Here is a 27,987-nt window from a genome sequence, read left to right as displayed (position 1 = left end):
TTATATACATTTATTTCTGTTTAATTTACACCAGCTATGCAAGTTTTTATTGACGTAATAATAACTTCCAAGACTGTAGAGGGCGCTGTAGGGAAAGAGTTCTATATTGTTTACAAACTGTGCAAACAAGATGGCGGAGGCGGACAAGCCAAAAGAAGGCTCATGCACTTTCTTGTTCAAAAAATCTACTAAGAAATTTTCAGGACGGAAAAGAAAAGCCAGTGACAGCGACAAAGGTACCAGTGCTGATTTAAATAATGTCTCTACGGTTACGAATAATTGTAACGGGTTAATGTGCATTGTTTTCTACGTTTTGATCCTATGCTCAGATGGGAACAGTGATGATGAGCTCAGCTCGGTGGTCAGAAAGGATAAGAAAGGCGCGCGCGTAAACCCGATGATTCAAAAGGTAACATATCTTAACATATGACTTTTAAATAGGGCTGGAGATTGTCATTTTCTTGTGAGGACGATTATGTGCGTCAGTACACTGTCCTTACATCTTTTAAAATCAGAATTTGGATGTTTGTGGATTTTCAGCCCATACAGTACTTACCAGCCATACTTTTAAGATGTATATAATATATTAAATGATAGAACCTTTGCATAAACACGCCAAGAAAAATCTCAGAAAGTAGCTTCACATGTCATTTGTGTCCAGTCCAAGAAAGTGGAGAAAGAGGCTGTGTCCTCCAGTGAAAGCGACGATGACAAGGAGGATAAGAAGATAACTATTTCCTACAAGTCAAAACGCTCAGCCGTGAGTTAACATGATCACTTATGTATTTTAACATTTTATTATTAACAATAGTACATAAGCACCGCTGCAAACGTAGCATCACGCCATTCATTTGAACTGTGCACTTTCTAAAAGAAACCAGAGGGCCCAGAGGATATGGGCGCCACGGCAACGTACCAACTGGACACAGAGCGCGACAAGGATGCTCAGGCCATCTTTGAGAGGAGCCAGAAAATCCAAGAGGTAAACTATATGTCTAAATGTGCAGACATTGACTTGTGTCAGCCAAGGATGGTCCAGATTTTTGCTTATCAAATTCTGACAACAATCCTCATGTTCGCTTCTGCATGAACCCCCTTGTGTCCTCTCCAGGAATTGACAGGCAAGGAGGATGATAAGATCTATCGTGGCATCAACAACTACCAGAAATTCATCAAACCCAAAGATACCACCATGGGCAATGCATCCTCTGGCATGGTCCGGTAGGTAACCGCTAATCACTAATTAGGACTGGGCAATTTAGCTTTCAAATGAAATGTCTGATATTTTTCACCACAAAAATCTCATTTCCAATTTTAATCTTTCCCCTCAGTCCATTTAAGGAAAGAGCAAATTGCATGATTATTCGAAACCAATTTTGCCTTATTTTCTTTTCCCTACCGAGTGATTTACTGTAGTTCACCAAATACCAAACACATTTTCCCCGCCAGTATTAACATGCATCAACTTTTGGCAAAAATAATAGAAATAACTATTTTTTTACAGTTACAGTGTAGTAACCATGTGACTACTGTAACGTGTGCACATCAGCAGAGACCGCAGCAACAACTGATAGTAATAGCCCGCGAAGCGTCAAATCTGTCTAGAACTGAGCAGTCCTCCTTCTCATTTGTGAACAAACAGGAAAGGACCCATCCGAGCCCCGGAGCATCTGCGAGCCACGGTTAGGTGGGACTACCAGCCAGACATCTGTAAAGACTACAAGGAGACTGGATTTTGCGGCTTTGGAGGTAAATAAAAGATGATTGAAACATCAAGTAATTCGGGCAAGCGAGTTACACCTTCTGGTTTTGACAGACAGCTGCAAGTTCCTCCACGACCGATCGGACTACAAACATGGCTGGCAGATTGAGAGGGAACTGGAGGAGGGCAGATACGGTGCCAATGGTGAGTTCGGACACAGCTACAGATGAAGCCATTTGAAAATGCGATCATCACAATTCACAGGACACTATTGGGGAGAAAAGAGATTTAATTCTACCCTAAAATTATGCGCTAGATGAGGAAAATTATGAGGTGAGCAGCGACGAGGAGGACTTGCCATTCAAGTGTTTCATCTGCAGGGATTCCTACAAGAGTCCCATCGTCACAAAGTAGGCAGCTCGATTGGTTTGAATGGTTTCAGCGCTTGCACATTGCAAACTCACATTTCTAACTCCTCTTCAGGTGCCGTCATTACTTCTGCGAGGCCTGCGCCCTTCAGCACTACCGCAAGTCCAAGCGCTGTTACGTGTGTAACACTCAGACCAACGGTGTCTTCAACCCCGCCAAGGGTGAGGCTCTCACTGTCTCTGCGTTTCAATAACCTGCTGTTGGCAGATTTGGCCTTGAAGTAGAATCTATTTTTTTTTATTTTCACAAAATACTTTAAACGGGTGAGCTGTGCAAGTTGAGTTCTCTGCACTCGCATCTATAATTTTTACTCTGGTTCTTCTCTTGTAAAACTCGCTTACTGGGTCACTCGTTTCTCATGTCACCACTGTACACGTGAAGAAAAAAAATAATTAAGGAAATGACTGATACAATGTTTCATTAACATGCCAACTTGGCAAAATATTGGTGGCTTCGAAGCAAATACCGCACATTTTCAAACATGGATAAATCACTGTTGCAATTAATGCGCCGCATCTTTGGCGATGTTCAGCACAATTGACTCCCTGATAACCGTTCATTGGGCTTATTTTCTTGTCATATGCCAAACAATGTCAAAATGATTCTGATCATGTTGTCATTTTCTTAGCAGGAATTAGTCGGTAGAGGGGTTGTAAAAGTGGCAAACGCCGACTGCGCTTTTGTTTGTGTATGCAAAGCACATGAACAGGCTAAAAACTATGAACGCTGCTGTAAAAAATGTCAGAAAAAAAAGGATACAAAACATTTAATCACCTCCTCCTAGCTCATATTTCATGTTTCTTTCAGACTTGCTAGCCAAGATAGAAAAACGCAAAGCTGCCACCGACCTGCCGCCATCGGACGAAGATGAAGACTGAAGACACCTTTTTTTTGTGTACATTGTGAATAAAGTTATATTTTTTAGCAAGTGGAAACATCTTTTTTTTTTTTTTTCTCAAATCTGTAACATTCATGCACAGGAACCGGTAAAGCAACATGCAAACGTGTGTGATGAGCGCGAGGTAGAGCATCTTCTGTACAAAGCCTGAGAGGAAAAGGAGGCCATTTTAAGACAACAACAACGTCAAAGAAAGCGAAACGGCGACCGGTTCGTCACCTCCGAGAAGCGCAACGTCAGTTTACACTCGGACACGACTCGTCCCTGTCCGCCAACGTCAGAAGTCCCAGTCGTCCATGTCTAGGTGGCTGAGGCCCGACTCCAGGCTGGCCAGTCTGGACGACGAAGGCAGCGGCTGCGAGTTCTCGCCGCTGCCGATGGGTGACGCGGGCCTCAGCAGCTCGGGCAGTGCCTCGGATGGTCGCCGCTTGATCTGAGAGATGCGGGCATGCAATCGTTTTTAATACAGGGTGGGCTCAAAATACGTATACCCTCAAACAATTTTAAAATTTTAATGCATTTACAGATATTTTATTTTCCTGGTATCTTTCCTTCCTGACCTTCCTTACATCAACGTTGCTCCTTCCTTCACACCCGTTTTCTTCCTTCTAGCTCTTCAACCTGCAAAATTTTCTGCCTTCTTTTCATCTCACCGGCTTTTTCATCCAACCTTCCTGACCTTCCATTCTGCCTACCTTCAGTCCCTCAGACTCAATCCCACTATTCCATGCTAGTATCTTTCACAATTTATAGTGTTCAGAGTGAGCTACTACATCAAAATAAATTCCTGTGTTATACACACCTGTTTGAAGAAGGGATGACCTATAAGAGCGGAGGCAGAGGGTCTAAATGAAAAAAAGGACAAAAAAAGCAGTCAGAATTTTATGCAATTTTATAGCTGACACTCACGTTACCTCTTCTCTGGGTCCCTCTGAAGACACAACTCGACGAAGGCGTGAAAGTGCGTCGAGAAGGTACGATTGTACGGATGTGCAGACGAGGAGGAGCAAGCTGGTTCGCCGTTGGAGTGGCGGACCCCGCCAACACTACCGCCTCCTCCCGTCCCCTCGCAGATGCCCGAGTCCGCACCGGAGCGCGACGGCTTCATGCAGAGCTCCTCCGGCGGGATGGTGGTAGTGTCCAGCAAGCACGGCACCGTCCCGTTTAGCTTCTCCAGCAGCATCTGCATAAGCGGGGTAAAAAATAAATTTTCGTCCTTTGTGTCCAACATCAGGTGGATGGAGTTTCCTCTTACTTGCGTAGCCGGCATATCCTTAAAGGGGACGTGTCCGTTAGCTAGCTCACACGCCGTGATGCCGAGGCTGTAGATGTCTGAGCGAAAGTCATATCCCTGGAGGTTCTGGAAGGGGAAAAAAATAAATAAATAAATAACATGAGCTAAATACAGACAAAGCATAAATTAATACATCTTTATTAACCAATTTTAGGGGAAAAAAATACTACGATATCAATGCAACAAATATTACAAGACTCTTGCTGTGGTATGCGCTCACTGGCCCGGATGTAAAAAACGAAGCAAGCTGTATAAGGCGCCCGGACGATACTGAACCCCCCTGATCGAAGCGTGCCGGGTGATACTGCTCAAAACAAACCGTTTGAGAATCACTCTGTATGACTTTGCCGTACCTGTTGCAGCACCTCAGGGCTGAGCCACGGCAGCACCTTGATGCTGTTCTGCGGGAAGTCGTGCACCACCTTGGCCCGCTGGCCGTGTCGGATCAGGCTGAAGATGCTGCGAAGGCCAGACATGCGCACCTGGCCGTCAGCGGCAATCAGCACGTGGCTGGCCTTCACACTTCTGCATGCGACATAACATTTTGTTTAAAACATGTAGCATACAGCACAATATTGCATTTGATGCCAAATGAAATTGGAGTTAATAACTATCCTATTATTTTACTATGCGGTAAAATAGCAACACAATAGCCAGCTATAATATTATCCATATTTCTATTACCTTTTATTTTATTAAATACATTACTGCACTCATTGGGACCTTAGAATGCGAGTACATTATATGCATATTTATATTTTATTATTTAAATGGTTTTAATTCCTCTCAATTTTGTATTAATTGCAAAAGTATTATTTTGCAGACATACTATCCTACATTATTTTTTTGTATTTGTTTGTACTTTGTTGGCTGTATATAAATTATTTATAATAAAATAATACAAAATAATAATAATAATAATAAATAATGCAACTGTGTGAATATTGCTGCAACAACTTCCTTTGCCTCATGAGATAATTATATCATGTATTCCCGCATGTACCTGTGCACATATCCCATTTGGTGGATGTACTCCAGCGCTTTGAGGATGCCAAGTAGGATGTATGCGATGGTGAGCTCACTCATTCCATCGGGGAAATACGTGCTGACGATCTCTCTGGCCGAGCCTGGGGAAAAAAAAAAAAAGTTAGATACGGTTTGTGAGCGTAAAATGTAATTATTATCCACACACTAGCACCTCACCATACGCCATGAAAGGGGTGATGACCCACAACTCGTTCTCGGCGATGAAGACACTCTTATAGGGCAAAATGCTGGGGTGGTGAAACAACTTGGACACGTGCAACTCAGCCTGCGGCAGCAACATTAAGCGAGGTTTTTTTATTTTTTTTAGTTCACTCCTTGAGAGAAAGACAGGAGATCTGTCTAGATCAAATGACGACTTTCAGATTAACGCAGACCTGCAGGTACGCGACCATGTCGTTAGTACACGACTCCAGGTCGATGCGTCGTATGGCCACGTGTTCCCCGGTCGGTCTGTACTGGGCCCGGTTGACCGTCATCAGGTGGTCCAGGCCTTGACCTGTTCAACAGACAAATCACATGTCACTCACTTTATTTATTTAATATTTTTTAAGAAAACAAGGATCTACAGCTCAAAAACTTGACGTGATGGAAAGAAAATGATTCAAATGAATTTTTCACCCATATGTGCTCCCTTGATTCCTCTCAAACTCAGATAGCGTGGGTTCACTATGTTAATAAAATGAGGAGAAGGGCCTACCGATAACAGCAAGCAGCTGATAGGCACTGCTGTCGGGGAGGAAGCTGCCCATGGTGTCTCGACGTGGAAGGGACGTCATGCTTTCCCTGCTGTCCTCATCAGCCTGGACACAAACAAGTCAAACTAATTAGCCACCATTTAGTATAGTTTTGGGGGGTTAATAGTGAGCGCGACGGCAACGGTCTTTTCCTAAACCAATTCTGACAGATGCAGGAGACGGGCTATTAAAACATCTGCAATTCAACAAATGAAAAGGCTCAACAACTATAGTTTTCCTGATTAAAAGCTAGAAATTATCAATTAAATTCTGTGGAATTTTATCATTGACGGCTTTAGACGTGTCTGTGGCCAACAGCAGCTTCAGCGCAAGTGCGTCGTTTAATAAATGGCTAAACGTGCATAATCGACTGTCGCTCTCCTTTCCCACATGCTGGGTCATTATAAGAAGTGTACAGTAAAATCTAAAAAAAAAAACTCACGTATCAAGGACCAGAATGATAAACAACAATATAACTGGTAAACACTGAAGTGGATACTGTAGATTATCAACATGTTGAAGCGTGCTCAGTGTGTGAACAAGGTGGCAAAACCACAATTACGGCCAGTTTCACAACACCATAACACATCTTTGTAAAAACATACCGTGAAGCAATAAAAAGTAAAAAAAAAAAACTGTTTCCAAGGAGAAGTAAAGAACAAACACATCCTGGTACAATATTGTAACCTCTGTGAATGATGGAAAGGGCAAGAAGAGAGTCATTTCCAAGGCGACATTCGTCAAAGTGGCGTCGGCGTCAAATGGAGCAGGCGAGCGTCGCCATGCATTGCCACAGCGGAGCACGCCGTCCAACTCCCAAAAGCCGCACCACATTAGCGTACACTCGGGACTAACATGCATCCTATGTGATCTCAACACAAGCAGCCAGTCGGCGATGCTTTGACGGACAGCTTTTGTATTGGATCGAATTAAAGAAAAGGGCTGGGCCATATGGTCTTATCTGAGTTGCCATTTTAATCCATTATCCCCCCAAGGCGTTGAGAAAACAAAAATGAAGATGACATTATTCAAAACAGCTTTGTTTCATTTTCTTTATTTTGATAGTTTTTTTTTTTAAATGAACGCAAATTAACTTGGATTACCGGTAATCAATAAAATAGATCAAACGGCCAGCCCCATAAGCGATGTATCAATAGGAACACACCTGGTGTGACCTTCCTGCAGGGAGTTGACTCAATTCCGAGCACATTGCCAACACCGGTAACAACGGAGGGGTTACTCATGCATACTGAATAAATGTGAAGGCGCTGGTGGTCGGTGGGCTTCCACACACAGTGATCAACGTGTGCGCACACACGCACATGCACGCACACAACAGGCACAGAGGGGCGTGGCGATGCGGTGACAGGTCACTTACTTCCCTGTGAGAGAGTTCCTGAGATTGCTCTGGGGTAGAAAGACCACATCAGTGACATGAAGACATCAACGCACGCACGCTCACACAAACACCACCGTCTTGACTAGTTCAGGGGACCACCTTCAAGCGGTCATTTGCCCCCACAATAACGACTGCCTCTACATGAATGTCTTAAATTCAACAATAAATTGCACAAGCTGATGAAAAGACACCAAAGCGAAGAAACCCGTTAACTACACAGTGATAAAAAAAACTTCTGTCGTTATTAGAATTATGCTGAAATTGACAATTGAAGTGAACCTAAAAGCCAACATTGCCTATGTAATCTCTAAAGTGGGAATAGGAGCAGATTATTCAGGAGAACGGCATGTCGATCATCATCAATGTTTCAGCCTTCCAATATCATACAGTGGAGCACAGATCAGTAAGCATCAACGGATGAATTCTCCTTTGCATCAACCTTCACCCAGAATTATTTTCTATATTGTAATAGCAGGGTGATGAGGCTTGTATATGATATTAAAACACAATAATCCCAGTTGAGATTGCAAAATGCATCAGAGTATAAAAGACATAAGAGTAAAAGACAGAATTTCATGCGTCAAGCTGCAACAAAGTCAAAACGTTCGACAAATCATGTGTTAAGGACATTAGTTTTGTACACACTTGAGATTAATGTGTTATGTAGTTAGAACCCAAATGAGATGCGTAAAGAATGCAAGCTTGAGCTGCACAATTGTACTTTAGACAATGTGACCCTGGAATGGATTTTTCGTAAATTGATTCAAAATGCAATTAGAACGGAGGTCAACTGACATCCCGGAATTGATTGTATTCAAAATTAGTTATTCAACTCAGTTACATCAATCAGCATGTTCAGAGTGATGTCAACATACTATCCAGATGCTTTTACCTGCTCCATGCACAATAACTGCACCTGACCAAAAGGTTACAAGTATGTACCGCACTGTAGTGGGGAAGTCAAGAGTCCAAGGTACAAAATCACAACATTGACGAAATATTCAAGCGCCTAGATGTACATAAGTATGAGTATTTCTTGCTTTTTGGATCCTGATGAGTTATGACACAAGGGTGAAAGAAATTGTCTTCTGCCTTTAGCGTTGGGCCTCACCTCCAAACAACTCCAAATCCCGCAGGCTCTCCACACTCAATTTCTCAGACACCCAACGCTGACAGACAGGTGACAATTCACGGACAAACAGGGAGAAAAAGAGGAAAGACGATTCAAGCATGGATGAGGAAAATTTCCATAGGAATCACATTGGTGACGAATGATGAAGACAATGGCAAGCTTGGACAACCCTCTTAATTGAATGAATAGACTAGACAAGATTCAACTCTATTTCACTGAGAGCAAAGTGGAAATTAAAGATGTAGATGGGACTTACAAGAAAAGACATTGATCCTTTTGTTTCATCGAATCTTGTAACCACGTCCTGAGAAAACCTGTGAAAGCACATTTAAACTTGTTCATATATATCGGCGGCTATAGGTGAACGACTATATTTAAATCTCAACACAGTAAAAAAAATGAGTGAGTCCTCGCAGCTACTCAGTTGTCATGGTGAAATGCGCAGGCTAGCTATGCTAACACCCATTGTACTGACGTTAGCTGAACTCGCCGGCGACTCTTCATTGGTACATAATTGCTTGCTAGGCGGTGCATTTAACGGTTTCACTTACCGTTCAAATCGTACGGAATGACTACAATTTTACTTTAACATAACTAAATGAGATCGCCATCATTGGAGCGCCGCTGACAGCCGACTGCGAGTGTCGCGCATAATATACGTCATACGTTAGGAGGGCGCAAAAAAACGTCAAGCGAAGAATGATGACGTAAAGTGTTCCACCTCTGCTGTAAAAACAATTTAACGCCGTATTTCGAGATATCAGCCATCAGGTAAAATATGAATATTTCGACATGTGTGATCAATAGAAACTGTAATGTGTTATATTTGCGTAATATGCATATTATTGAATCACGTCACATGCATGGAGAAGCCATCCGCACACTCATTACGGCCTCAATTTGTGGTCCGTCGATTAAGCTAATGCTAATGCTAAGATGTCGTCATCGTGCACCCGCTACATTGTTTTTATGCCTGCAAACCAACTATCTGTTTGATTTTGCATGGTATTTGTTATCATTTCCAATTTGCAGTTTTACAAATAAGACGTACCCCTCTCAAGCAAGCGATTCATCGCACCTAAATTTTAGTGTAAAAATCTGCACGTAAACAGTCTATTTTTACAATAGTTTAGGTTCCTTGACGTGTAATACGATATGTAAGACGTCAATTAAGCAAAGATTTGTGGATAAAGAAATCAATTTAATACTAATTAAGGGATATCCACACTGGACATTTCATTAGGTACGCCTTGGTTGTCAAAATGGTGTCCAATTCAGTGCAGATTATGCTCAAAAACCCAATTTTTCTTGACGCTGTCAGAATGGTATTAATTTATCAATAAGTGTACTCACGGGGTATTAGGGACCAATGTCTGTTGATGCCCTCACCTAATAATGCTTATAATGGTTTGTATCAATTGTTTAAACCCTAAGTAAATTCAAAACTACAATACCCAGCTACTTTAATATCATGTCAAACTCATATTACAACAGTACCATTCAATAAAATGCTTCACGGATTTTTGATTTAAAAAAATGCACCGCAAACGAGAAGACTCTGGAACATATACATATACAACCCGTACAAATATCAATGACCGCTTTATTATGTACACCGCTTGCGGACCTTTTTCTGCATCATCTTGAGAAGTTTAACACCGTCATTTCTCCAATGAGCTAACACAATCATATTAATGCTAATTGAATATAGATGAAGCAAATTATTTTAGTTTGTTTTGTTTTTTTATCCCACAGCGCGGAATGAATTGGAACAAAGGTGGCCCCGGTGTGAAGCGTGGCTTCGGCTTTGGGGGCTTTTCCCTTGGAGGCGGGAAAAAAGAGGAATCATCACTCCCCCAGAAATCTCACGGGTCCTTCGGGCCGCCAGGATCGAGCGGCTCCGGCTATGGGAAGAACCAACTGCCGTCTTTCTACAAAATCGGTACCAAAAGAGGCAATTTTGATGAGGAAAATGCGTAAGTGTTTACTCCAAGGTATCAGAAAACACACATGAAAAGTAGTATAGAAATAAAATTTCCAAGCTTTTCCCAATAGTTACTTTGAGGACGACGAGGAGGAGTCCAGCAGCAACGTGGACCTGCCGTACATCCCGGCAGAGAACTCGCCTACGCGGCTGCAGATGAAGTCTGGCGGCGGCTCAGACAGTGAGGACGATCCCCTTGATGCCTTTATGGCTGAGGTTGAAGTAAGCGTGATCAACAAATTATTTTCATTCTGATTTTAAAACGAGCACATCGTCAGCTAAATAAATTTATTTCTACATTTTTTTGCCGGAATGACCTCACACAATCATGTCATTGTTGTTGTTTTTTTTTTTGAAGGGAAAAAATGATAATTGGAAGTTGGATTTTAGTAAAAAAATAAAAATCAGCATTTTTATTTTAGGGCTGGCTATGTTTTATCCTGTCTAACTGAAATTTGTCTTCTCGCCCAGAACCAAGCAGCAAAGGACATTAAGAAAATCGAGGAAAAGTCAGCCAAGTAAGACTATCTTAAGTTTCTTACAAAATTCTTATGTAGGTGCTGCAAGTAAATGCTTTAGCAAGAAGGAAAATGCCCACAACTCAAATAGATTGTTGTGTTGTTGTGCGGCACAAAAAAAGTAACATGCCAGCATTTCCTTTCTGCTTTTCTGGCTTCTATAGTACAGAAGAGCATTAGGGCCACACTGAAAATATAATAACAATATTGCATTTGAATATTATGATAATAAAGTTGTAATATTATGAGTTATCTTCCAGAACTATAGAAACTATTTCAGCTATAAATCCTGTTGAAAAAATATTAGAACTACTTTTTTTTGTAATGTTGCAACCTGGTTGATTTTTAATTTTATTTTATTAGTTTTTTAATTTTATTATTATTTTTTTTTAGTTTATTGACAATAATCATAATAATTAGAATAACTTACTTGTAACTTTACATTGTAAAATGAGTGAAATTACACTTTATTTCTTGTGCTTTTGACCTAAATTGTAAAAAGTCAACCTTATTCTTGTAATCTAACTTTCTCATTCTGCTTTTACTCTTGTAAAATTCTGCCTGTCCTTTTTGTAATATCTCAAAGCTTGTTTGCCAGACGTGACGCTATTTCATACCGTTACAACTTAATTCTAATAACCGATGACGTAATGCTTGGAAAATTAGCACCGCATGGTATTACGGCTCAATTCTCATTTTGCAACTTAACATTTTTTTTCTAGTAATACAAAATGATTCTCATCACATTATGACTTAATTGTCACGTTTTTTTGTTTCTTTCACTTTAAATGGAATTAAATTAGAAGTGTGGCCCTAAGACTCCTTGTACGGTAATTGGCGTGCGATCAGGTAAGCACAGCGAGCCGCGTGCTCACACAGGTCTGGGGGGGGTTTCTGTTTTGGGTGTATGAACGAGCCGCAGGGAAGTTTTTTTTTCTCCGCTTGTCATTTCAGGGGTATTCGTGATGACATTGAAGAAGAAGATGAACAAGTGAGTAGTGAGACCTTCGCAATACTTGAACCATTCGATCGCATCTCTTTGTCAACTGAGACCGCATCACCCTCTCCCCTTTTGCTATACAGGCACCATATAGGTTGTATTGGCTTTTCACCATGATTATTCTTGTCTTTTTTTTTTCTTTTTTTTTTGTGCAGACAATAACGCATGTTAAAATGTTAATTTAGCTCAGAAGGATTACTTCACAATATCGAGCGACATAACACCATATGTGCTTTCTGATTATTGTCAGTTCACTTCTAGACATGCGTTGTTGTGCTTTCTGCAGGAGGCCTACTTCCGCTACATGGCCGAGAATCCCACCGCCGGCCTGACGCAGGAGGAGGAAGAGGAGAACGTGGACTATGACAGCGATGGCAACCCCATTGCTCCCATCGCCAAGAAAATCATTATGCCCCTACCTCCTATCGACCACTCTGAGGTATCGCACAGTAGTCCCCTGTAATTTTGCGGTTCAGTTATCGCAGCCCCTGTCACTCACGGTCCACAATTGGAATTGACTGAAATGACCGTCTTGAGATTGAAGATTGTACTGCAATGTGTTAATCTATATTCAATCAATTCACACATCGCCATAGATTGATTACCCGCCATTTGAGAAAAACTTCTACAACGAGCACGAGGAGCTAAGCAGCCTGACCGGAACTCAGGTGGTAGATCTACGGCAAAAGCTCAACTTGCGAGTAAGTATTTATATTATGTCGTAAATATCATATACTGTAAAGGCGGTGATCCTGATTTCTAATGTGTCAGGTATCTGGCGCTGCACCGCCTAAACCATGTACCAGCTTTGCCCACTTCAGCTTTGATGAGCAGCTGATGCATCAAATCCGCAAGTCTGAGTATACTCAGCCCACTCCCATCCAGTGTCAGGTATCGCGAGACACTCACAACTGTCAAGTTGGAAAAATGAAACATGCTGGATGCAAGTGCTTCTGGGTTTATTTCTAGGGCGTTCCGATCGCTCTGTCGGGCCGCGACATGATCGGTATCGCCAAAACTGGCAGCGGCAAAACAGCGGCATTCATCTGGCCCATGTTGGTGCACATCATGGACCAGAAGGAGCTGGAGCCCGGAGATGGGCCCATCGGCGTCATCGTGTGCCCCACTAGGGAGCTGTGTCAGCAGGTATGGCATGGTTAGAGTTATAATATCAAATTAGCAGAACATTTGACAGTTTTACAATACTACTGTCTTTTAGTAGTTGTTTGAATGAACAACAGAGAGAAAAATCGGCAATTTCTAGGTGGGTGGGGTAGGGCTTAAATGTCTTGTCTTGTGTTTTAATGTGAAAAAAATTGATTATGGTTTTAGTATCAAGTCAAGCAAAGGTTAGGGTTTCAACTCAGACAGGATTACGTTTTCATTGAAGCATTTTCAAGCCAGGTTTAGGTTAGCAGATTCAGGTTGTAAACCTGACGCCGTGTTTCAAGCAAAGTTTGGATTTTGAACACTTCATTTTTCAGATCCACGCTGAATGCAAGCGCTTCGGCAAGGCATATTCTCTGCGCTCAGTGGCAGTGTACGGAGGAGGCAGCATGTGGGAGCAGGCCAAAGCTCTGCAGGAAGGCGCGGAGATTGTGGTGTGCACTCCGGTAAAGAAATTCAACACCTGACCAAACCTACACACAAAAAAAAAGACAACAAATTGACATTAAATGTGTTTTTTTTTTCACAGGGTCGTCTGATCGACCACGTTAAAAAGAAGGCTACGTCCCTGCAGAGAGTATCGTACCTCGTGTTTGATGAGGCAGATCGCATGTTTGATATGGGCTTTGGTGGGTTGAAATTACAGTAGAGTATGCTACATTAAAAGAAAAAAACTCATGTATTTCTTTTGGTTTGATTTTTTTCCAGAGTATCAAGTTCGATCCATCGCCAGCTACGTACGTCCGGACAGACAGAGTAAGCTCCTTTTGTTACTTACTGATCATTATTAAGTATTTTTCCATCAATGTGATGAATCTGATTCCCGCCACAGCACTTCTGTTCAGCGCCACATTCCGGAAGAAGATCGAGAGGCTCGCCAGGGACATCCTGATGGACCCCATCCGCGTGGTGCAGGGAGACATCGGAGAGGTGCCACGCTATCACCGAATATTCATAATCATAACGTTAAGCATGATTATGAGGTTGCAACAGGGTTGGAGTTTCAAATTAGGATTTCTAGGCAAAATTACGCTTGCAGTTAAGTGCTTCAAGATAGGTTTAGAGTTTTAAATTGATTATTTATTTATTATTATCGTTTCGCGAGCGTTGCTTCAACATCTGATTAATCAACATTAAGTTCCACACACAGGATGCATTCTTAATTAATTTAATTAATTTATTTAGGCCAACGAGGATGTTACACAAGTGGTGGAGATGCTGTTGAGCGGCACGGACAAGTGGAGCTGGCTGACACGGCGCCTGGTGGAGTTTACGTCCAGCGGCTCGGTGCTGATCTTTGTCACCAAGAAGGCCAATTCGGAGGAGCTGGCCGCCAACCTGATGCAGGAGGGCTACAGCCTGGGCTTGCTGCACGGTGACATGGACCAGAGCGAGAGGAACAAGGTCATCAGCGACTTCAAGAAGAAGAACCTGCCCGTCTTGGTGGCCACCGACGTCGCCGGTGAGTTGACGACATCGCATTGAGAAAGCAGTACAAATCTAACGAAATATAAAACAAAGACAGTCGCCCGTTTTATACGTGAAACAGACAAATTGTTGCAATGGTGCAATCATGCGGCATCTTGGTTAAGGAACTCTGATGAAGTAAATTTAGGAGCTTCATTTAGACAAATGTAGTGCTGTGCTACCATCTTGAAGCATCTATAGGTTATTAAAGATTGTCACTATTTGTGGCAACATTGTTATAAAATATAAAATTTTACCATTTTAATTGTTGGAAATGGGATCTTATTATTACTATGGCGTCCACCTTACTGCTACCTAATGGACTGGAGTGTAACTGCGTCGCCTTATTCTTGACCAATCACTGTACAATCACGCCTCCCTCACTAGCCCGCGGTCTGGACATCCCGTCTATCCGCACGGTGGTCAACTACGACGTGGCGCGTGACATCGACACACACACGCACCGCATTGGCCGGACGGGGAGAGCTGGCGAGAAGGGTGTGGCCTACACCCTGTTGACCAGCAAAGATGCCACCTTTGCCGGGGACCTGGTGCGCAACCTGGAGGGCGCCAATCAGAGCGTCTCCAAAGAGCTGATGGACCTGGCCCTACAGGTAAACCGCAACGGTTTGGCTCAAAAATATTTGGACAATGACTTTTTGCTTTTATACAATACAACAATGGATTTGAAATTAAACTTTTCCAGACACTATGTGAGGGGTGGACAAACTTTATTGCTCAACGATCATATTTAATTTTTAAAATGGACAAATAGGACAGGTCAGATAGAGAAAGCTAAAACATGAGGGCGGGCTATAAATAAATAAAAAAGGGAAAAAATGGCAATCAAAATGTAAAAGATTTTATTGCTGATTTTTTTGTTGCATAATTTATTTTTAGAATAATTATAATTTTCCAACAAGTAGATATTTGAAAAGGAAGAAGTAGGCTAATGCAAAAAAATAAAATGACTGCATTAATACCCTTTTATGTACCAATTCTGAGTGAAAAACTACAAACATAACAGGAGGCTTACTATTTATAGGAGAATCTCGTACATCTACTTTTTGACAATATTCCACATAAAATGGCTGTCATTACTAAATGCCAAACACCATATTTTTCTCATCTCCTTCATTTACCACTTTAGGACCTAACTTAATGCTTGTACATTGTGCTCTTTTTTTATTCTAGAATCCATGGTTTAGGAAGTCCAGATTCAAAGGCGGTAAAGGAAAGAAGCTGAACATCGGCGGAGGAGGACTTGGTTACAGAGAGAGACCAGGACTGGGCGCTGATACCTCTGTGAGTTTTTATTTGTTTGTTAAAGAAAAGGAACAGAAATCAACACCTACACTAATGCAGATGTAAAGTCAAAATTCTAGTATTTTTTATAGGGAACACCTGTAGGCCCTAAATATAAACCAATCCAAGTAGATTTGTCTTCATCATAATTACAGTAAATATTGGTTTAAAAAACTCTTGTAAGCCATTCATATAAAATAATGAAATGAAACAAAAATAATCGTAGGTCATGGGGACCAGTATGTGATCAGCAAATTAAACAAACAAACTGGTGTTTTTTGTTTCGCAGGATCGTAGCAGCACGAGCAGCGTGTTGGCTTCCTTAAGTAGCTATGACAAACCCAGTGGCGGGGCCATGGGAGATCGCATATCTGCCATGAGACAAGCCTTCCAGGTACAGTGAATTCATTTTAAAAATGTTTTTGTCTTATGCCATAGACCAGGGATTGTAAATCTGTTTTCATCACCCTGAGTGAGCAAAAAATAAATAAATCATGGTTCGCTATGTACCTTGGTTGCGTTGAATGAAGTGTGTAAGCAAAATTCATTTTGACAAAAAATAGTGCTTTAGCACCATATTGTGGCATTTATAGGCAATGAGAAACCTTTTTCAATCATTTTTCACTCGTGGAAGGGCTTTGCCCCTATCAACAGCGAATAGCAGTGGTTCATATGGACATGGATGACTAGCTTTAAACTGAAGTCAAGGAGAACTGGTGGCAAATGACAGGGATGAGTATACTTGTCCAGCGGGGCTTGAGTTTAACACCTGTTCTGCAGACGACTGCTTCATTTGTTTTTACACACATTATTTGTCATTGATTTCATCTTCCCAGGCTCAGTACAAGAGACACTTTGTGGTGGCGTCCGGCAACCCTCCCAAGCTCAGCTCCAAGTCCAGCAGCTCGTCCGGCTGGACAAGCGCTGGCAGCCTGAGCTCCGTGCCCACCGAGTCGCCCAGTGGCGCAGAGCGGGCCCAGGCTGTCGCCGCCTCTTTCGCCTTGCCAGGCTTCACCAGCGCCGGCTCCCTAAGCACCGTGTCCGCCGCCCAGAGCAGCATCCCGACGCCCTCTCGTGAACGTGATCGAGAAAGGGACCGCAGTAGCCATCACAGCGACAGCCGTAACGGGGATGAAAGCAGGCAGGATAAAGAGGACAGAAGGAGCGAGAGGGACAAAGGAGACGATAGCTTCGCCATCCCCGAGCCGCCCAAACGTAGAAAGAGCAGGTGGGACAACTAATGGTGAAAACATTGCAGATATATGCAGCCACTGTGTAAACCCCATCAAGACCGCTTTGTCCGCAACATCAACCTATGGTATGGAGCCCCAGACGTGACACGGGGAAGGGAAAAATTCAATTTTCGGCACTGTACAACTCAGAAAAAATGTACCGTTAAAAAAAACAAAAACGGACATTTGTGGGTATTTTGACCATTTTTCATCTTCTGCAAATCCAAATGAATGCGCTAAATAGCAAAATCAGAGAAACCGATCATTTTGCAGTGGGCTCCTAATTTTTTTCATAGCTGTGCAAATTAGCATTTTGTCCGCATGTCTATCATTACCAATTTAATTTTTTTCCCGCCTTGGGGCTTCTTCCATACAGTTAACTTTTTTTCAGGTTCGTTCATGTTGTGATCCACCTGCTACAAACTGGACTACTAGTGTGTTTTTTTTTCATTTCTTTATAAAACAAAAACCTTTTTCTTAATAATAGAGAAAAAAATGCTGTGATTTCAAACATGCTTGTTCTTTTTCTTCTATTTGAGTTGTAATGAAGTCTCTTCTGTATGCTTTTCACCAGTCTTGTGTTCATTCATTCGTACAAAAATGTGATGTTTTGAATATTAAAGACTTTTTTGAAAGCATACCTTGGACCTGTTTTTTTTACAAAAAATTTATTTGCTTCATGATACTACAAATAAGACATGCAGATTGTCGCTGCGCTTTTGAGGAGCTGGATAATTGTACTACAATAAAATTACACCAATTGATTTTACCTCAGCATAATAATAGAAGAGTGGTTAGATTCCATAGGTCCGATGTTCTGGGTTTGAATCTGGCTTTGCTATTTGGAGTTTGCATGTGTTTCCCACGCTTGTGTGGGTTGCCACCACATAGGCATTCGGCCGTCATGCACTGAAAGTTGACATCGACATGCCTTATGCCACATGGTGCAGCCATTATATGCTGAAAAACTTCCTTGACTGGTTGGGGGGGGATTAGACACTGTTAACGGCTGTGATGGCCAGGAGCGGCCTGTAAAAATACACCAGCTGTTCAGGAAAATTTATATATTTTCCCAAAATTCCTGATGGCCACCACTCCCCTGTTTCACATATTAAACAGTGCAAAAAACAGCCTGGATATTATCTTTTGTTTAGTATCTCCCAGTGTGCTACTTGTTAAGCGAGTTGAGTTCAGTGGCATACTGCGTTTTTATCTCAAATTTTTGCTCGCAAGTCAGAGCAAAACATCGGCCGAACGAAACTCGTAACTCAGTTCATTCGTATTATATGTTCCGACTACTTCGCGGTCAGTTTTCCTAGTCGGACATCATAAAATTTGACAGCGATTGAATGTACACGATCAAAATGCGTAACGACTTTAATTTAAAGTTTATTAAAAAGAGTGCATGAAGATATTTAACGTATGATTATTAGAAAATATGCCATACATTTCTAGTTTCAAAGTCATTATAGCCATATGACGTTTGAGTTGTCTGATTCCCGTTAATGCCTCTCGAGGCGAAACCAGCCAATGGCGTGCGACGTTCTGCTAGTGGGGGGAAGAAAAAGGCTGGCTATTGAAAGCCGAGAGAGGAAGATACACTCGCACTCACCGGCATCGCCTTCAACAAAAAGCCACCGAGAGCGCCGAATTGAGACCACGTTTACCGGCGAGAGTTTCCCCTGCAATACGCCCAGATGGTGAGTCCTCAGCGCGGCTCGGCCCACGCACCGCGTCCGTTCTCCGCCGCCCTCTCCCTTGTCCCTCCCCGCGACGCTGCCTTTATGTTCAGCCGAGGTGAGGCGGGGGGAGATGCCTGATGCTAACCGTTTATTTTGCAAAATTAAAAATTCCCTTTTCCAATTAAAACGTTGAAAATAAAATAACTCCCAACCACGTTAATAGCCGCTTTGATTCCATCATTGAAGTTATCTCATACGCCAGCCAATTAAAAATCTACTATAAAAGGTCATTTAAATGCACCGTAAATTGTGCATTCATTACTCAATGTTCCTATGAATAAGACGAATCGTCCTATTTCTGTCGGCGCTGTATAGGAAATGGCATTCTCAAGTTTTTGTTGTAATACCAGTTCCGCACACAATGTAAGCAGATGTGTTGTAACAATCAGAAATTGCACAACGTACACAAAACAGTACACTTCCCTTCACAAGAGAAAACCATGCTTAGTTCACTTGTCCAGCCACCTAATTTAGATTGATTGACAATGTCATTTAATGATGCACTAATTATTGTGGTTGCGTGCGTGTGGTTCTACTGGAACGCTCGTTTCCAATAATTTGGCCTGAAACAGCAAATCAGAGCAGTTGCAAACCTCTTGTGTTAGAAAATCAATGCACAACTGTAACTATGGTTGTGACAGTTGCAGGATGTGAATTTTGGTACCTTGTTCTTTTCAAACCGATTTGATTCAGCTTTTGATACCACCACTAGTATCACGTTGCATTATGGATATGATCAATGTTATAAAAAATAACTAAACGCACTCATCATCTGCAGCAAATTTAGTTTGTAGATGTTTGGCGGCCCACCACTGAGTTGTAAGTGAGTACATAAAGCTCATACTGTACATTATAAAATGGCCTTTTATTGTGGGCAGCCTAAGACACACCTGTGCTATAAACATGCTATTTAATGAGCATCTTGATATGCCACATCTTTAAGGTGGATGATTATCTTGGTAAAGGAGATTTATTTTAGCACATCTCCTTACACGCACAACAGTTCCGAGAAATAACGTACTCTTAAGATCGTTTTAATCAAATCAATATTCCTTATTTAGGTGGGGGGAAAAAGAATGTTCTGGCTAAAATGTCCACACAAAAGCTAAACGCTTATCACCAAACATATTTTTTGAGGGGGGTGGCTTTCTTTTTATCCTTAGTTTTTTTTTTTTTTGTAACAATTGCAAATAAATTATTTTATGTTGACGTTATGGGGGGTGTTATGTTGAGAATTTTGAGGGGAAGCAATTTTATGTCTGAAACGTATCAAAATGTGAAGAAAGTGAAGCGCTGGAATGCTTTCCAAATGCTCTGTTTCTGTAATCATATCCTGCACATATGGTGGCGCTGGTGGCTGGTCACTTAATGGTCGTTTTTTAATTTCCTGCTTGGATCAGAGAGCTGAGGGCATACATTGTGTGATTTTGTGTCAGCGTACACAGACAATTAAGAGCGACGACACACACGCACACACGGATTTGTCCAGCATGCTGTGGGCGCCATATGTTGCCGTTCCGCATCCCGAGTACTGTTAGATCGACTACATAGCTGCAGGCAAACAAGGGGAAGGATGTTGCATGACAAAAAGCTACATACCTGCTTTTCAGTCAACACTGTGTGAACGAGTCAAGACGTGCTGTGATTCAACCAACTAACATGCAGAGCATTTTGTTTTTGCTAAGGAGTCCCAGAAGGCATGCAATTTAAAAACCTTCAATTGTGTGTCAATCCGTGCCCAATTCAAGCAAAAAAAAAAAGCTTGCATTTTTTTTTCCAATCTTCTCTATACAGACTATTTTCTCTTAGAAATGACTCAAATGCATTTAATGTACTTGCCATTTTATTGTATTTATGAGGGTCTCGGAAGGCGAAGTCCTTTTTCCTCTTCTGGGAACTTCACGTTCTTCCACATCCTGCATTTTGTTTGAAACCTAAAGGAAATAATGGCAATGAGAATCATCTATTCTGGTCCTCAAAACGCTTACATTGGATTAAAATGCTCTTGACAGGTCCTAAAAAACAGAAAATATGATTAAGATGTGCTTTAAAGATGTCCGTTAAAATCGTAAATTAGATTAAAGTGGCCTTAATAAGATTCTTAAAATGTCTTAAATTGAAATGAAATGGCTTAAAAAAATATTTTTTTTAAATCTAGTCTTTAGTCGCTTTTAGTACATTACTGCATTTTTTAAAACTTGATTGAAGAGGCCTTCATAATGATTTGAAGAAGTCTTAAATCTGCTAGTAACTTATTTGATGCTAGCCCAACTATTGCATGGCTATGGAAGCGAATATTTCAGTAATATTTTGGTGTAATTCCTAGTTCTGTCACCTGGGACGTTCCACAAGCATTTGCGTGTTTGTGCACTGGGCATTAAACCGGATGGGGCTTGTTTTGAGAAATTCCACACCTGGGGAAGACTTATTCTGCTTCTTGTGAAATATTCCTGCTACACGTGATAAACATGAGGCACTTTGCAGAAGCATTTTTGTTGGTTTCAACACAATGACTTCGCTATTCTATCCTCAATTGACATTACAATGTTTTAATAAAGTAGGTTTGCGTCGCTATTATCTTCCGTTTAAAAATAGCATCCAACGTCAACAGAGCTGCACGCTTGGCTGAAGTTCTATCTGAACTTTGGCAAGCTCCCCAGACAGGAAGTCGTTTCTGTAAAAATGCAGCATCACTCTTCTGGGGGGGGCATGCAGGAGGTTGTAAAGAGGAAGAAGGGGGGAAAAGATGTGATTACACTGCGAGACTTGCAGTCAAAACGCAACTATCATTTAATATTTTTTTTGGGGGGGGGGGGTTAAGCTTCATACCAGCGGTGCTGTTGTTTCTGTGCAAAGCCACATAGCTGACTGGGCTGTACATGTTGAGGCCGTGATGGAATGCTGCAGTCAAACACAGGCTACATGTCATCTTCTGCAATTGCTCTTGCATTCTTTGTACATTGTTCGATCAAACTGACCCGTGAAGAGGTCCGAAAAGCATTAAAGGTTAAAGCTGCTTTTGAAAAGTTTCTAAAAAGCCTTAAATTTGTTTGTACTTAAGGAAGCTCCTAAGTCTTACATTTGATTGTAAGTGGACTTGGAAATATCCTGAAAAGCCTTAGAATTAGATTTAGATGATTTTGAAAAAGTCTACCATTTGTTGTGTCCTAAAACCTTTGCTTGCAAAGGCCTTAAGAAAGTTCTAAATGGATTCAAATGGCCTGAAAAGCATCCTAAAAGGTCCTGTGTTATATTGAAATTACCTTTTAAAGTTCCCAAATTTGACTTCCTTAAGCCTCCAGATACCAAAACTATAAATAGCCAATCAATACAACCCATGTCAGTCTGACTGAAAAATCCTAAAGGGTGATGTTGTTCCACTCCAGACCTGTAGGTAGCAGTAATGTGCATCCTCCAAAGTGGCCGCTAGGCTGCTATGAAAGTGCTCCTTGTTCCGCCGAGACACAAAGCTGCTTTATTTCTATTCACTTGCTTCTCAATGGCGTCAACCAGCGGCAGCTTTGTGGTTCCTAATTTATTGGCTGAGCGAGTACAGTGGCCGAGACATTAGCCTGAGGAAGAGGCATGTCGTAACCACTTCCTGTCACGTTTCCGCGCCTTGCATGTACATATAAGGAAGCGCAAGCTGGCACGCCGGCTCCTACCAAGTAAGGCAGTGTTACTTGACAAGCATTTGCATCTCCAGGCTACTCGCGGTCCCATCTTGCTATATATTAGCATTCCTACTGCTAGCATGCTAGCGCTTGTAATTAGAATGAGAACCTGAATACAGTGGGGCAGTGTATAGAATCCTTATAAATTTGCCTTACTAACCCAAGTAGAGAATGTGCTTGCTTACTATATGATATGATGGCATATCAACTGCTAGCAAGCTAGCATTTGATCACTTCTCATTAGAAATAGTACCAGAAAAAAAAAAAAAATTACTGCCATTGCTTTCTTGCTAAATATTAGTGTAGACATCAATCACCTCAAAACTGTTTTATGCAGAAGAGGTCAGCTGTTTGTTTCCCCAACTTCTCCCTCATTTGGTCACTCTAAATTTACCTCACATTTTCCACATGCTGTTGACTTTCCACCCCAAGACCGAAACGCAAGGCATGTGTTCTTCCTACCACACGTCTGCCGTTTCCGCATAAAATTCTGCGTGAATGTGTCTCTTGTTAAACCATCCGCCATAGCCATACCTGTTTGCGCCGCTGTGGCCTGTAGCATGTCTTTGTACTATTTGCCACCGCTTGACCCTGTCTGGCTTTTCTTCGGCTTAAGCTTCCCCAAAGTGCAGTGACGTAACACCTAAGGCCTAATTAGCTAGATTGTGTAGTTGTACACCAGAGGTAAGGTGTCACTTGGCAAGTGAGTGAAATCTATACGCCCTTTCTCACAGCCTGCAAAGCTGACATTTTTTTTTTCCTCGTGGTTGTTCTGTCTGAAAGGTACAGACAACAGAATGGAGGAAATGAAGTTGCCCTGCAAGTTTTCTCAGTTTCTGGAATAATGAAACTTCCTCCTTGTACAAAAGAGTTTTGTGCATTTAAATATGATTTAAATAAAATGAAACACATTTTCATCACAAGTACAGGACGTTATACTATTGTCACGTATCGGCAAGGGCCAGACTCTAGTACACGTGTCAAACTCAAGGCCCGGGGGCCAAATCCTGGCCCGCAACCTCATTTTATGTGGCCCGCAAAGGGCAAATCATCCGCATCAACTTCCTGTTTCTAGCATATTTTCTTCACTTTTAACAACACTGAGATATGAGCTATTGACATTTATTTGTTACCAATCCCCCCCCTTTTAAAATAAATTGAAAAATTGTTGAACAATTACTTACTAGCTTCTGATTTCAAAACTGGCTTTCCAATCAATTTAGATAGGTTCACAGTCATACCGGCCCTCTGAGGGAAACCACAACTACGATGTGGCCCGTCCACAAAAATGACTTTGACACCCCTGCTCTAGTAGATCCTCTCCCATGGGTTAAAAGAGGAGTCAGGAGTGTGACGAAGGGGGGCGTTAGCCCAGTTAAAATTTGAGTAAATGTAATCAGGGCACCATGAGAAACATATTTTGTGCTTGAGCTGATGTGTCTTTTGAATTCTTTCTCAGGATAACAGAAACACTGAGGAGAAACCAGTCCAGCGGTCCAAGGTAAACAAGTGTGTGTGCGTGTGTCGTTTTTTTTTGTGCCGAAAACACCCAATTGAACAAACTCACTATCATGACTGCGGGGTGAGATTGAGTTCATTCTATTGGCGCTCACAGCCAAGGTTGTGTGGACTAAATGAGCTTATGTAATAAAACCAGTTTAATCAGACAAGTTAAGGCCTGCGGTTATTTACTCTTGGCCCACTTTGATGCCCCTCGGCCTTCTAGTATCAGCACAGATCGCTCCATGTCATCAGCTAATCATGTCTTCGTCTTTAGACTTTGTGAAGCAGCATGTGGCTCATTACCCCAGTTTATTTTGGTGCACTCCGTTCAGACTGTCTTTCTGGTTTATTCCTTGCAAGAGAGATCCGTTACATCCACACTTTCTATGTCCACATTTGTGTTGTAGCCATTATTTGCATAACATCAAGTGTCCACGGTTGTCGTCGTTGGGGGTATAAAAGAGCTGGTAGATTTCCGTGGGAAGTTCAGCTGTGGAATGTTGTGATTATATAACTTTTTTTTTTTGTCATAGAAATAATGTGCAACAATATAATTAAAAAGCATGACATTATAACAGATTTTATTTTAGCGGCTTTAAAATACATTAACTGCCGATAATGCAAATAATGAAAAGAGTGTCTCTGCCTCAAAAAAAAGTTCCATTCAACTCGTAAATATTGAAGCACTAAATCAAGCCTTTAAATTTTTCTAAACCCCTTTAGGTTTAGGGCTCTCCATAGTCAACTCCACTTGAGTGAAATCTGATTGTTTTAGTCCGGATTATGCTCAAATATTTTTCACTCCTGAATTTAAAATGCCTATTATTGTCCAACCTTTAATTTTTGTAAATTCCTAGTTTTAATTCCCCTGTAAATATTCCATCTTTGAAAATTTCCCGGATTTTAATCCTACAATCATAATTGTTCAGAGTTAGTTACAGCAGAGCTAAATTAATTGTCTTTGCACTGAGACAAATGCTGCTTTGATAAAACAAAGATGTTTTTGGATTAACTGAATACTACTTTGATGTAAATGTTTTTTACTCCGGTGTGTAACGTGCGGTTCTGTGTGCTCAGTCCTTCAGCTTCAAAACTCAAAAGGAGGTGTGCTCGTCCTGCGAGAAGACGGTCTACCCCATGGAGCGGCTGGTGGCCGACAACCAGGTCTTCCACTCCACGTGCTTTTGCTGCAAGCACTGCAACACCAAGCTCAGGTGACCGCACGCCACATGGACGCCCTTTTTCATTTTTTTTTATTCCCAATAAATCTGCAGTTTTGGTATTAAGGACTATGTGCTGCAAATACTGCGATATTAAAAAAATAGCACTCTGTACTTTAGTACTGTATAATAACATATGTAAAAATTAACCCCTTTTTTCATTGTTTTTGTTTTAATTCAATAGTCATTGAACTACTCCTTAGGGTGTGTGTGCACCTTTGCCACTAGGGGGCAGTATGTTACATACATACAATACGTGTAGATGAAAACAGTTGCAACTAATCGGGAATCATCCTAATCGTTGGTTGTGATTGGTCTTCTTCCGCCCACAGCCTGGGAAGCTTTGCCGCCCTGCAAGGCGAATTCTACTGCAAGCCTCACTTTAAGCAGCTGTTTAAGAGCAAAGGCAACTATGATGAAGGCTTCGGACGCAAGCAGCACAAAGAACGCTGGGCCGCCAAGGAGACTGAAAACATAACCAAGACGGCGTGAAAACAAACAAACAAAAAAAAAAACGGTGACATCATTGCCCCCCCTAGCTTTTTCTTTTTCTTTTGTTTTACCCAAACTGGTCATAACTCACGTCACGGTTTTGTTCTTCAGTTTATTCTCAGCTAGTTGATTGTGACCAAAGGCCTTCTCGGCTATGGCGAGGGGGAAACGTTACCATGCTGTAGTTCTTTTCGTATTGTCGTTGATATTGTTATGAATGATTTGCACCCATTTGACCACATCAGCAGTCACATACTTGGTCTCATGTTCACACACACACACACACACACACACACACACACACACACACCTATATACACACACAAACAAAGACAGACAGACACTCAGGTCAAATATCCAGGCTCTTTATTGGCAGTGTCATCCAAGGACTTTATACAAAAATGTTACAACAGCTGCGGTCCCGAGCTCCTGACGGGGGATCAAACAGGGTACTGTAATGTTACCTCGCGTCTTTTTTAAATTTACATTTTTATTTTGTTTTATGGATTGCATTTTTTTTCTTTTTTTTTTTGGAAGTGTCGACGTTTTCATTAAATGTGGTCGGTACGAGCGGGTCCTAACGGCCTTATTTTAACCACTGGATCGGCCTTTAATGTCGTAATTATTGGTTCCATTTTGTCTCAGAGCACTTGGACTGCTTGTTTTGTGAATTTATCTGTACATAGCACTGGTTTTTGTGATTCGTGAATCCTCCCCAACATCCCCACACCCCGCCAATCTCCCGAGTCACCGATGACACACACACACATTAGTGCCATCTGTCATTTGAATCATTCCACTCATGTGTAAATGCTTTCCGTTACCCTCCCCAAATCCAGTGTTTGCCAACCTTTACAGTAGAAAATCACGCAACACATCACCTCAATATCCTAAAATGCAAGGTGGTCACGTAAGAGCATTTATTGTTTCTGCAGGTCACTATATGTGGCTAGCATTGATAGATGAATAAAAATACTGCCCTAACCCGTTGGCACCTGGACCTACTCCCTCATAAAGTGGTGCCCCCTCTCTGAAAAGAGTAGTGCATGCTGCATGTGTGATAGCTCCTGCTGCTGACACGCTGGCTCGTCTAAGGAAGAATAGTTAACCGTATGAAATTGTTTTTTTTTTAAATGCCTTTTTAGTCAAAGTTGCCTCCGTCTGCGGTCTCCATTTCAAATGACCGACAATTAAATAGGATTTTGTCTTTCGTTCTGTACAAATATATACTCATTTTCGGGACTTTACTGACACTTGAATGACTCGGTTGATTTTGTTACTGTGAATCGAGCATGCTGCGACCAATAAAACAGATTGATAATTTTTTTAAAAAGAGAAGCCTTAGAATTTATGATGCGTTCAAGTCCTGATCATGCCTTTTCCAAAAGCAGACTACTCACTCCACATTCCCACTCAACCAGCAGCCCCACTCACGCCTCCACAAAAATAATGTATAATATTTCTTACTCTGCTGTTACATATGTATGTGTCTGTGATGACTTTTTAATCCTTGAATGCTTTAAAAACAACATTGTACTTTACGTGGAAGATGCTGTCTTTTGTCTGTTGGTTGTCACATGCCAAGAACGTCACTCTGGTCAGGTGATAAATGATGGGAATTTTAGAAAAAAAATTAAATCTCTTGGTTTGTTCTTGTGGACATTTGATCCTTTGAAACGTACGCCGCTTTTTGACAATGATTTTTTTTTTTTTAACGTTTCACACACTTGACCTGTGGTTTGAGGTGGCCTTATAAGCAAAAGAACGCTCGGACTGCATTCTGTAGTCTTCTTCCTTTTCCCTTGTTTTTATTTCACTTTTTATTACATTTAAAGCGCCCCTCAATCTACGCCCTAATGTTTTGAGCATTTGTCATGTTTCTTTTTTTTAAACATGCTTTTTGGAGAAAAAAAATAAAAGCTGGTGTTGATTTTATTCATTTGACTCATATTTACTAGCTTCACAATGGCCTATAATTGTGTTATTTAACTAATCATGTTTTGCTCTTCTTTACCCTAAAAAGATGTACTTCCTCTTCCTTAGTATGA

The 27,987-nt window shown here is 41.4% G+C and overlaps 4 protein-coding genes and 1 long non-coding RNA gene across 11 annotated transcripts; 3 read left to right on the top strand and 2 right to left on the bottom strand.

Moving 5' to 3' along the window:
* The first annotated feature begins 72 nt into the window (after positions 1-72).
* rnf113a (ring finger protein 113A) lies at positions 73-3,066 on the top strand. Its single transcript, XM_088317238.1, has 10 exons — positions 73-236; positions 330-409; positions 662-760; positions 875-982; positions 1,112-1,221; positions 1,643-1,749; positions 1,817-1,906; positions 2,019-2,112; positions 2,186-2,292; positions 2,939-3,066. The coding sequence occupies exons 1-10, from the start codon at positions 131-133 to the stop codon at positions 3,007-3,009; spliced, it is 972 nt and encodes a 323-aa protein (XP_088173364.1). The 5' UTR covers positions 73-130; the 3' UTR covers positions 3,010-3,066.
* strada (STE20 related adaptor alpha) lies at positions 2,883-9,331 on the bottom strand. Of its 6 annotated transcripts, XR_015846655.1 has the most exons (14): positions 9,187-9,331; positions 8,892-8,949; positions 8,615-8,672; positions 7,483-7,511; positions 6,068-6,170; positions 5,745-5,866; positions 5,527-5,635; positions 5,327-5,450; positions 4,677-4,848; positions 4,285-4,389; positions 3,944-4,212; positions 3,832-3,874; positions 3,249-3,462; positions 2,883-3,176 (listed from the first exon to the last, which is right to left on the bottom strand). XR_015846655.1 is itself a non-coding variant. In XM_088317233.1 (13 exons), exons 2-13 carry the CDS (start codon positions 8,901-8,903, stop codon positions 3,307-3,309), a joined length of 1,302 nt encoding a protein of 433 aa, XP_088173359.1. In that variant the 5' UTR covers positions 8,904-8,949; positions 9,187-9,331; the 3' UTR covers positions 2,883-3,306. The 6 variants fall into 6 exon arrangements, 5 of the variants coding, with proteins under 5 accessions (XP_088173359.1, XP_088173363.1, XP_088173360.1 ...); XM_088317233.1 differs by having other exon boundaries at positions 2,883-3,462; XM_088317237.1 differs by lacking the exon at positions 8,615-8,672 and having other exon boundaries at positions 2,883-3,462; positions 9,187-9,289.
* ddx42 (DEAD (Asp-Glu-Ala-Asp) box helicase 42) lies at positions 9,248-17,661 on the top strand. 2 transcript variants are annotated; one of them, XM_088317230.1, is made up of 18 exons: positions 9,248-9,406; positions 10,391-10,611; positions 10,691-10,841; positions 11,091-11,137; positions 12,092-12,128; positions 12,424-12,576; positions 12,734-12,838; positions 12,909-13,028; positions 13,107-13,283; positions 13,622-13,750; positions 13,834-13,933; positions 14,013-14,060; positions 14,137-14,234; positions 14,490-14,766; positions 15,159-15,385; positions 15,966-16,076; positions 16,366-16,470; positions 16,913-17,661. In XM_088317230.1, exons 2-18 carry the CDS (start codon positions 10,397-10,399, stop codon positions 17,315-17,317), a joined length of 2,505 nt encoding a protein of 834 aa, XP_088173356.1. In that variant the 5' UTR covers positions 9,248-9,406; positions 10,391-10,396; the 3' UTR covers positions 17,318-17,661. The 2 variants fall into 2 exon arrangements, with proteins under 2 accessions (XP_088173356.1, XP_088173357.1); XM_088317231.1 differs by lacking the exons at positions 9,248-9,406; positions 10,391-10,611; positions 12,092-12,128 and having other exon boundaries at positions 10,745-10,841.
* On the bottom strand, positions 14,498-23,432 carry LOC148322622 (uncharacterized). The gene is made up of 3 exons (XR_015846659.1): positions 23,259-23,432; positions 20,890-20,984; positions 14,498-14,804 (listed from the first exon to the last, which is right to left on the bottom strand). It is a non-coding gene; the product is annotated as an uncharacterized LOC148322622 (long non-coding RNA).
* Positions 18,844-27,874, top strand: limd2 (LIM domain containing 2). Its single transcript, XM_088317239.1, has 4 exons — positions 18,844-19,008; positions 24,184-24,225; positions 25,305-25,441; positions 25,780-27,874. Exons 1-4 carry the CDS (start codon positions 19,006-19,008, stop codon positions 25,937-25,939), a joined length of 342 nt encoding a protein of 113 aa, XP_088173365.1. The 5' UTR covers positions 18,844-19,005; the 3' UTR covers positions 25,940-27,874.
* The last annotated feature ends 113 nt before the right edge of the window (positions 27,875-27,987 follow it).

Source organism: Idiotropiscis lumnitzeri, chromosome 15, assembly GCF_059441095.1.
Source record: "Idiotropiscis lumnitzeri isolate Australia: NSW breed Sydney's pygmy pipehorse chromosome 15, RoL_Ilum_1.0, whole genome shotgun sequence".
NCBI lineage: Eukaryota > Metazoa > Chordata > Actinopteri > Syngnathiformes > Syngnathidae > Idiotropiscis > Idiotropiscis lumnitzeri.
Note: the sequence above shows the minus strand (reverse complement) of the source record. Positions and strands in the feature narration are given on the sequence as shown.